The sequence below is a fragment of the Gavialis gangeticus genome, unplaced genomic scaffold, assembly GCF_001723915.1.
Source record: "Gavialis gangeticus isolate Ggan-Ray unplaced genomic scaffold, GavGan_comp1, whole genome shotgun sequence".
NCBI classification, from domain to species: domain Eukaryota; kingdom Metazoa; phylum Chordata; order Crocodylia; family Gavialidae; genus Gavialis; species Gavialis gangeticus.
In genome coordinates, this window is record NW_017729025.1 from 13,108,781 (window position 1) to 13,119,106 (window position 10,326).

At 40.8% G+C, this 10,326-nt stretch overlaps 1 protein-coding gene across 1 annotated transcript in view; it reads left to right on the top strand.

The window, feature by feature from the left end:
- Positions 1-4,316, top strand: part of EXOC5 (exocyst complex component 5) — a 56,979-nt gene extending 52,663 nt beyond the window's left edge. The window contains exons 17-18 of the mRNA XM_019518419.1: positions 301-516; positions 1,575-4,316. Coding sequence (XP_019373964.1) covers positions 301-516; positions 1,575-1,763 — 405 coding nt within the window. The 3' untranslated portion in view covers positions 1,764-4,316. The remainder of the gene's footprint in view (positions 1-300; positions 517-1,574) is intronic.
- Positions 4,317-10,326: the final 6,010 nt, after the last annotated feature.

Below are 10,326 nucleotides of genomic sequence, written 5' to 3' on the forward strand. Positions count from 1 at the left end.
TACTGACCATAACTTAAGGAAAATCTCTGACACTTTTCTATTCCCATGTGGAATTGTTGAGCTCTTCTCTATGGCACTGACAGTTACTTAGTCAGAAAAGTAACATTTGGAACAGTACTTTAAATGTCTTTCAACTCAATTTTGTTACTGAAAATGAAGAAAGCTAGAAGCAAGTGAAGAGCTAGTCATTCTGTGGGAGCCACCACTATATTTTGTTGTTGATTTTAATCTGAGAATTTGCTCTTAATCGCTTTTAAAGAGGAAACCTTTTCAAACTAGTTAACTTTCTTTTTTTTTAAGGCCTGTGTTAAGGTCTGTGGTTATGTCAGAAAGCAGGTAGAAAAGATCAGAAAATCTATGGATGGTAAGAATGTGGACACAGTTCTGATGGAGCTAGGAGTTCGCTTTCATCGACTTATTTATGAACATCTACAGCAATATTCCTATAGTTGCATGGGAGGCATGCTGGCAATTTGTGATGTGGCTGAATACAGGAAGTGTGCCAAAGAGTTCAAGGTAAGTGCATTTAAGTTGTGTATGGTGAAATATAGGTATACATAAAATGCATGGGTAGTGAAACCATTTTTAATCAAAAATGGTCTTTTGCATGTAGTCAGTAGTTCTCAATCTTTTCTTTTATTTATAGTTTGACTTATATTTTTATATTGACCACTTATCAGTCCAATAGTTGATCATTTAATGTCAGTTATAATAGCAAACTTTTTTTATTTCCTGAGTGCGTGTTAGAATATCTAGTAACATCATTTGCATTGTCTCTTCCAGTTATGTACAAACACTCTGAATATTTCAATGTCCTTTCGTGTGGATATGGGATTGTACGTTGAAATAAAAGTTAGGAGTTCCACACTGGCTTAGACTCACGTAGCACAAAATTTTGTGTCCAGTAGTGGCAAGCACCGGAAGCTTCCAAAGTGCAAGAAACCATAGCAAATATAACCTCACATCTATCTATTCCCCATATTAGATCTCCTCCCAGTACCTTGAGTTAGAGGTTGCTTTAAGATCTCAAGCATACGTGAGTTAAGATCTCTCCCAAAATTTGTTAGCATTTGCTATTATATCTCTAAGATATCCTTCCTATCCTTGTAAATGTTCTATTCTTTTCTTAATTTTGCAAATAGCATCTTGTGGCTATGAGTTCCATAGTTTAATTGCATATTCCTGCAGCTATTTCCTTTTATTGCTTGGAAATTTGCCACCTTTTAATTAAGTGATCCTGTTATGAGATTAGCTCCTGATTTGCATATTAAATCCTTCATTAACTGATATACTTTTAATGTACTAGGTGGCTGCTGCTGCTATGGAGTGATGCATATGCCCCATCTTTGTACTGTATGCAATAAAAATGTAGTTGTACTGGATAGGATATAACTTAATTTTTCACACTTCCACACTTTCATTTGGGTGCTTCCAGATGACAAATGAGTCTTCTGAGTTGAAGATAGCATCATGGCGTTATAGTTGAACTTTGTTACCTGTTTAGTTGTAAAAATACAGTTCAGTGGAATATTTTGACTTTTATTCTTGTATTCTCTCTCATTCTTTTAATGCAGATCCCACTGGTGTTACAGCTATTTGATACCCTGCATGCACTTTGCAACCTTTTGGTCGTAGCCCCAGATAACTTGAAGCAGGTCTGCTCGGGAGAGCAACTTGCTAATCTGGATAAGAACATCCTTCACTCCTTTGTTCAGCTGCGTGCTGATTATAGATCTGCTCGCCTTGCTCGCCACTTCAGCTGAGAGTATGGAAGAACCGTATACCTTTGCCCGCACCTTGGTTATTCGAAAGCACAGGGAATGATTTCTTATCAAATAGCAGTTGTAAGTTTTGCGGGACAATGACTGTTCAGAATAATGCAGCAGCCATATTTAAACTTGACTTTTTATTTGAAGAATGTTGGCAAATGTAAGCTAACGATCAGTTCAGGTTCCTTGCAAGCTGAAGTTTCCCCAGAGATGAATTTCTGCAAAACTACTTGGTAGTAATTTTGCATTGGAAAAATGTTGGTGTAGGGGGGCAAGTGGTGTATTGAAAGTATTTTAGTCCTCAATCCTGAATTAACAGATACCATTTATTAGATGTTAACTGCAGAGCATAGCGTAGGTAATGGATTACATAGAACAGAACTATGTAAAAACTGTCATCAGTTTTAATGACTTAGACTTCAGCACAGCTAATCATAATCAAATTATCTTTGATTGGTGTTTCTAAGTCATTTCATTCTTCCAAAATGTTATCCCACTCAATGTAATTTCTTGCTTTAATTAGCCTGGAATTTCTTTGAGATAGAAGAGTAACAGTATCCCAAGAAAGATGTAATTTATTCATTGTATAGAACTTTAAGTGAAATTGAAATGGTAAAGGTTTTTGCACCTAACTGTAAGAAGCCTGCTGGAATGTATTAGTTTTGTATGAACTCCTGACACTCTTGTTTTACTGTTTGATACTGGCACATTTAACTTGATATGTTCCTGACTGAAATACCACCCTGTTGATTGTAGACTTCATTACTGCAGAGGTGAAGGTGCCCATTGTCAACCAGAAAAGAACCTTGTATGTTGTTTTGTATATTAGCAAGTTTGTAACAGAAGTCAGAGGAGGAAATATTCATCTGTTTGCTCTAGGCAAAATCCAGAACTGAAACGTTCCACTCCAAACAGAATTCATCTTTAGTTGCTGAGTGATGTGGCATTGCTGAAGGTGCAGAAACTGCTCTTTCACCCCTCTACCTAAAGACTGGGGACTGCTACTTCTGTGTGCTCTCTTTAGACCATAGAAATCTACTCAAGGTGCCTCTGAAATGATGGATCCATGGTGGGTGCAGTATTTGAAATGAAGCAGTGGGGATGATGAAGCCCTTGGGGTAACTTTTCCCAGCGGTTGACAGTTCTATAGTAAGCAAAGGTATTTTCCAGAGTGAAGCCCTGTGGAAACCAGGTAGGACCTGCACTGTTTCAGTGTCCTCCCCAACTGCACTCATCTCATCCCTCAGCAAATCATCTGCAGCACTCTGTCTTAATTCTCTGTGGATTCAGCATAGTTATTTAGACTTTCTCCCATCCTTCAGAGCAGGTTTTCTGAAAAACTGTCTTTTTTTCTCAAACGTATAATAAGAATCTTTTGAAATTTTTACAACTTCCCATCTCTAGTTAATATTGACAAACCTTGTTTTTTGCTTTGGTTCATATTTAGCAGAGTAGTCTTGGTAAGCAAGAGAAATATTCTGCCAGGTTTTCTCAAAGGATTCTGGGAAACTTTGGCAGCTTTGTTTGGCTGCGGAGCTCTCTTTCTTGGCCATGGCAGCACCACAAAGAGTTGTGGACACTGGAGGAGGCACTTGCTTGTACTGTTGCCATTTTTTTGAAAGCTCTGATGTGAATTCCAATTATACCTCTCTGTTACCTCTGTAACTTAAAGCCAACAATTTTCAAGGCTGTGGTTTTACTAACCAATATGAAATCTTTGTACAAAAAGTGTCAATTTGTAAACACTTCTAGAACAGTAAACATCATTTTAAGACTGCATATCACAGAAGTGCTTCAAAACATCTTGTAAGTTTGTTGAGAGTTATTTTAAAGATGTATAAAATGTACTCACCATGTTCTTGCATTGTTAGCTGTATTTTCCACGCATAAATTCAGTGCAATATTCTCCATTTTTAGCCTATTTAAAATAATGAGGCAGCAAGTGGTAGGCAAATACGTTAAAACTTAGACATGTAAACACTTCCTCAATAAAAAAAAAAAAATTCTCTCCAGATGCCTTTTTTCCATTTCATTCCATTTCCACTTTGTTTAAAAAAAATCTTTATACTCAATTGTATAGACCCCTTCTATTGAAAAATCAATAAAAGTAATTTTACTGATCAAATCTATCAGTAGTGTGGGCCTTCCCTTCCCACCCCTTGGGGAAAAAAACCCCATACAAAACAAACCATTTATATAAGAGACTAGTTATCAGGAAGTTTACTTTGAAATAAAATTTGAGTTGGGGTGGGGAAGCTATAATCTTTATACATTTTTCTGTTTATAGCTATTATAGCATGTAATTTAGGAAAATATTTCCAGTAGCTTTTGAATACAATAGAAGTACTATCCAAAATTCAAATATGCCCTTTTATGCTCATGTAATGAGTTAAAATGCTACCTTTCTAATGCTCTCTCTTAGAACATTGGCATTTAACAGGCCAGCTGCCAACTGAACGCTTGAGAGGAGGTGCGTGTATGTGTGTGTAATTATGCTGTCTCCAATGGGTAAAAATGGTTTTGCACTAAATTATCATAGGTTGGAAATAAGCTGCGTGTGTTGTTTTTTTGTTTTGTTTTGTTTTGTTTTTTTTACAAGTCCTATAATTTATTAACATGACTTGGTATTGTATTCTGTTTGCATTTTCATGGAGGGTAAAAAAATGAGCAGCCACTCTCTAACCACATGACTCGACCAATAGAAAATATAGGAACATTGAGAAACAGAGGAGGTGGGGAAAGGGAAGACCTAGATATTTGGAAACAGAGGGTTTTAAAAAGACTGTGAAGATGACATGGACTAAAAGGATCTACAGGATAAGCTATTGTAAGTGTAGAAGCCCACTATGTGGATGGGGAAACCTAGCGACCTTAAAATATGATTAATAGGAGCCTGGCACATTTATCAGCATTAGAGGAGAATAAACAGGATTGTGAGCAGCGTTCTGTCTGATCCTATCCTTGTTTTAAATGAGCCTCTAGAGAAGGGGAAATGGTTCAAGTGACTCACTTTGGAGCTACTGATTGACCTTGAAATCTTTTTAATTCAATTTTAAACGGCTTTCCCTATTCAGAGCATAAATCTGCTCGGAAGGACAGAGCTATGCTGTAAATGTTGGGTCCACTTCTTTCCCTGTCAGGGCTACAGCAGTCTAGGTAAATGGTAAGTGGTGGTTTGACTTGAGCTCTGCAGCATGTCAGATTAGTGCCTGCTTAAGAACCAAGATACAACCTTGGTTTTTGTCTTTACCCTTATGAAGCATCACTAGGCTGCTTAAGTGTTGTAGGTAACTGAAAAGTGTAATTAGAGTTGGCTGTGGGGCAATCCTCCGTCTTTTGAATGGAACTGGGATCTCAAAGATGGCCAGGTTGCTCGTTCTCCACTCTGTGCTAGGGAAGGAGCTTAATTTCCTATGACTCTTGTTGTATATTGTCAAAAGTATTTCTCCTCCATTTGTGTGGGAAATGCAAGGAGAAATGTTCCTTCCTTTCTTTGGAAGTGTGTGCCAAAGCCCTCTGCTTGCTGCTCAGTAGCCTGGGATCTTCCCTTCACCTCCTTCCGCTGCCTGTGGTCAGCCTTTGCAGCCTCTGCCCTCCATGATGCATTGCAGAAGTGAGCGGAGTGGAAGAGCCAGTGCTCTTTGTCCCCAGTTTTTAGCTTTTTTCAGGGACTAGGGAGCCAGATTTCTTGCTTTTGGGGTGGTTGTTGCTGTGTCCTATTATTATTATTATTATTATTATTATTATTATTATTATTATTATTATTATTATTCATATATCGGGGACAGAAAGGCCATGTTTACCTCTTCCATCTCCCACCCTCATAGCAGGTAAGAGAGCACCAATACTGCCCCCCCCATCTTCCCATGCTAATTCAGCTCCCTTGGACTTGGAAGACAAGTCTTTACCCACCACTAGCGTCACTACCCAGGTGGGAATCCTTGTTGCTACTCCACCTTACATTTTCCAAAGAGCTTCAGCAGAAGAACTGTCTGTCCCTGCTGTGATGCCCAAAAGGAGCCCTCTACTTGAACAGCAGGGCTTCCAAGAGGCCTCAGAAGACTTTGTCTTATGAATCCAATGAAATACTAAGGTGTTTCTCTTTATTTAACATTAACATTTCCCATGTCCTCTGCAATGTTTTGGGCTCTTCAGTGGACGTATCTCCCATAATGCAGTACATATTTTCCTCTGTTGTGGCTGCATGATGTAACCCGAGTACTTGTAGCCTGGCCTACAAAGCGAAAATGCTGGTACCAAGTTTCTGAACTGCACTGCCCAGGAGTTGCTGCACCACTACTGTGGAAGGAGGTTTCACAGCCAACTTTCTCCACATCTGAAGATTTTCAGGTTAGTTTAATAAACCACAATGAAACATTTTAGTTTCAGATGAGTGGGGAAGTTCTGCCTTGGTTTCAAAGGTCCATGTGATATTTGAGAATCAAAAATCTTGGAAGTTTCTATTCAAAACATCAGCTTAAAAGAAATATTGAAATGTTGCCAATTCCATTCAGGTGGAGTCTTAGCCCTCTTGCACAGAGTGGGTAGGCTGAGGCCCAGGAGCTAAATAACTTAGTCTTGTAACTGCTGGTTAGAATAGAGGTTCCTGATTCTCAGCCCTGTGTTCAAGGTTGGACCCCATATCCTCCACACAGGAGGAATTCATCCATCCCTGTTGTGGAAGGGAGGATGCAGAGAGGCTGCATGGTGGGGAGGGGGTGATGGTCTTTAAAATAATTTCCCAATGGTGCCTACATACCACCTCAAGCAATTGCCAAAAGATCCACTCTTCACAAACTGCTGACAGAGGGGAAATTTGCAGGACTCCAGTGATGCCCCTGGCCAGCATTGCCAACTCTTGCATCCCAAAAGAATGAAGTCCTCAAAATGTGGGAAATTGCACTGATAAATGGGGATCTTTTTACTCACTTTCTGATATCTGAGCCTTTTCAGGTTTACATTTTCAAGCTTTTCTTGACAGCCTCAAAGGCTGAGCCCATTGATGCTTTTCAAGTGAAAGCTGAGGTTCTCACATAAGGCAATTACTGAAGGAGCTGGCAAGTTAAGAAATAAACCCAATATTGTGGGACAGACTGTCAGAATATAGCAAGTGCATATGCAGAGAGTTTCTGCGGGAGGAACAGACAGAGGCTGCTGATGTAGTCGAGCTTTCCCACCACCTGGCTGGTTGGTACAGTTCTTCACCTCAACCTCGCTTTGTCTGATCTCAGTGGTCCCCAACCCTACCCTCTCTTCTCTTCTCTCCCCTCCCCTCCCCTCTATTTTTGTTGCCCCCACCTACCCAAACCCCAGCCAAGGATTATTTTTTAACTAAAATCATAGCATTTGCAGACCTTCCCCCTGTTCAAATCTGCTTACAGTGTATCCTCAACATGCATCAGCTTTGCCTATTTGGATAGTAAGCTATTGAGAGGAGAAACTGCCTATTCTAAGGGGTCAAGCACCAGTGAACTGCATCCTTGACTTGGTGCGCCAATATTGATGTGATGAGAAATGGATTTCCCTTTCCAAACTGTTTTTGCTCTTCTTTCATGCAACTCAATCACTTGGGTTTTTTATGGCTGGGATAGATTTCATCCTGTGCCTTTTGGATATCTCCAGACCTGGTTCTGAAGCAGCAAGCGAAGTTGCTTGTTTCCCAACTTTATTGCATTCTAACAAGTTCAGTGGAAAATTTGTACTTCTACTGAAATGAGCCATTTTTGTGTGTCTCTGGAAACATCCAAAAAGAGGTAGACAACTCTGAGTGAAGGCATGCTCAGAAGCCTTTTACTAGTGCATGGCTATGGCATGCTGCATATAATAAGCAACCAACTTTGCCTAGAGAAGAAGATACACTAATGAGCTCAATTGAACTAGTGTGTTAGAAAGTGTATTGCCAATTTAAGTGCAGTAATACTGAACTTTGCATGGTGATTTTTCCCTCCCCCCAGTGCCTTGCTGCCATTGAGAAGCCAGATAATGAGGTTTTTATTTGAAATGTTTTTATAACATTCATTTTATTGTAAGCAGTTCATTAAAATAACTTGCTAAGTCTAAGTGGCTTTTTGAAGGTTGCTCATTCTACTTATCCAACCAAAGTCAATTTGAGTATGAATATATAACATTTTACTTATGATGGCAAACAACTTCAGAGAAGGCACATTTATTCTGGAAGCATAGATTCAAACTAGACAGCAATGATGCATTACAAATATATAATTATTTGCACTAATATTTGAGCAGGTGGAATGGATTAGTACATGGTCAACATTATATTGCTGATAACATGTATTTTTCTATATTAATATGTACTGTGCAACATGTATTAAAATTGTCAATAATTCATTTTAGCAGAGATAGTGATATTTATATTGCTGTGTTCTAGAGACAGCAGAGCGAATTGTTAAAATGTTTAAAGCTGGGCTACATTTTAACTTAGGAGAAAGTTAACTTTGGTTCTTCTGACATTTCAAAAGGAAAGGCAGTAAATAGATAACAGACAAGTTTTAGGGCACCCAGTACCCTTCCTCAAGTCCCTTGAAATGTTATTCAAAAAATGTTCCTTGGGTCCCGAGTAGGATTTCTGATCCAACCCATGTCCTCTCACAATATCTGCAATCTGGTGATTAGGGTGAGAAGACCTGGGTTTGAGTTCCTGTTCGACTCGGGAAGACCCGAGACTCCATCACAAATGTTCTGAACAACGTTTTATTGCCTAGTCTAGAGTGAGTGGATTCCTTTTTTAAATGCACTTTTGGAAATGTTGCCTACCCAAAAACTACAAGCCGCTCCTGGAAAATCTTGACCTGTCTCGTACAGAACTTTATTCTGGTTTGCTAGGACATCTTTCCATAAATCTCCCAGTGGAAGTTTATAAGCCAGTAAACAGTTCTCCCTTCGTGAAGAAATCTGTTAGAGATGCAGAGTTAATTACCATTCTATCCCAGTCTTGTATCCCAGGGAAAATAGACAAAGATGGGTTGTCCTTCTATCCTAGTAATTCTCAGCTGCTAGAATGGCAATTTGTAGGAATAGGCAGTCAATGCAGTTTAGAGCAGCCTTTGGGCTGCTCTAATCTATTCAAAGATCCCCCAAAGCAGCTCCCCGCCTGCCCTGTCCTAGGCTAGTTTTTCCTAGCTGGTAGTTTCAGTGCCAGATTTCGTAATGTCTGCCTTGAGGGTGTCCTTGAAGCGTTTTGTCTGGCTCTTGTGCGTTCTTTGTCCTTGGCTGAGTTGGGAGTATAGCAGTTATTTTGGTAAATGTGCATCAGGCATGTGCACACAGTACCCTGTCTGGCACAGCTGATATTGAATAATCAACACTTCCATACTGGCGGTGTTAGTGTTGGTGAGGACGCTGGCATTTATGCAATAATCTTCCTACTCTATGCCAAGGATCTTCCAGAGGTGGTGCTGGTGATGGCATTCTAGCATTTTCAGGTGTCCCTGTAGGTCACCCAAGTTTCACAACCATAGAGTTGGGATAGCCACAGCCTTATATAGCAGGAGCTTTGTTTGAGTCCTGATGTTGCGATTGCTGAACGTGATTCGGCCTTCTGAAGGCCGAGCTGGCACATCAGATCCTATACTGGATCTCCTCGTAGATGTTGGACATTATTATCCTATGGTGGAGTTGGTTAATTTACTGAGCCCTAATACAGGTGCATGTGTAGATAGTGACACTTTGCTGTGGAGCTCATTAGTCAACTCTGCAGTAAAGTGCACGTGTAAATGCACCTAGTTTGAGCATCTTACAATTGCTTTCTCTACTTGTGTAACGTGAAGCTTGCCATTTTGGCTGGAGGGCCGCTTAATGAATTTTGGTGAGCTGTTGAGAGCTGCATAGGTAGCCCTGCCCCTTGATAGCTGCCCTGCCCCCTGGTTGCCATATTGGGACAGGAAGTCCCACCCCTAACCTTGGCCACCAGAAGTCCCACCGCTTGCCCTGGAAGTCCTCCTTTTGGGACAGGAGGGGGCTGCCATCTTGGAACAAGAAAAAAACCTCAAATCATATACTAAAAAATCAAACATCTACTATAACATTTTAATTTTATTTAACATTTTTTTTATCTTGATTTATGTGCATTTGCATAGAGTATATAGAGGCAATTGCATAATAACTCAAAATACAGCCTTACTCGAATACTGTGTGTAGCGGGGAACTGCCTGCTGCCGGGACGGGATGGAACGGGCAAGGCTGGCTCTGCTGTGCTGTGCGGTTCCCGACTGCAAGGGCAAGACCTACACGGCACGGAGCCAGCCCGGCCCATCCCTGCAACACGCTGTTTCAGGCCGCTGGGCCTCTGCTTCTGGCAGCACATAGTTCCTGGCTGCAAGGCCAGGACCCACACGGCACGGTTTAGGACCTTCTTGGCCCATTGGTGTGCTAGAGTGCCAGGAGCTGCAGGAAGTCCCACACCATCAGGCTGGGCCGGCTCTGTGCCTCCGCATGGTGCTTCTGGCACTCTAGCTGCGAGCGGCACATGGAGGCACAGAACCAGAGTCCCATGAGCCTCAGAGAGTGGGGTGATAGCTGGTGGTCCTTCCGCCCCCCA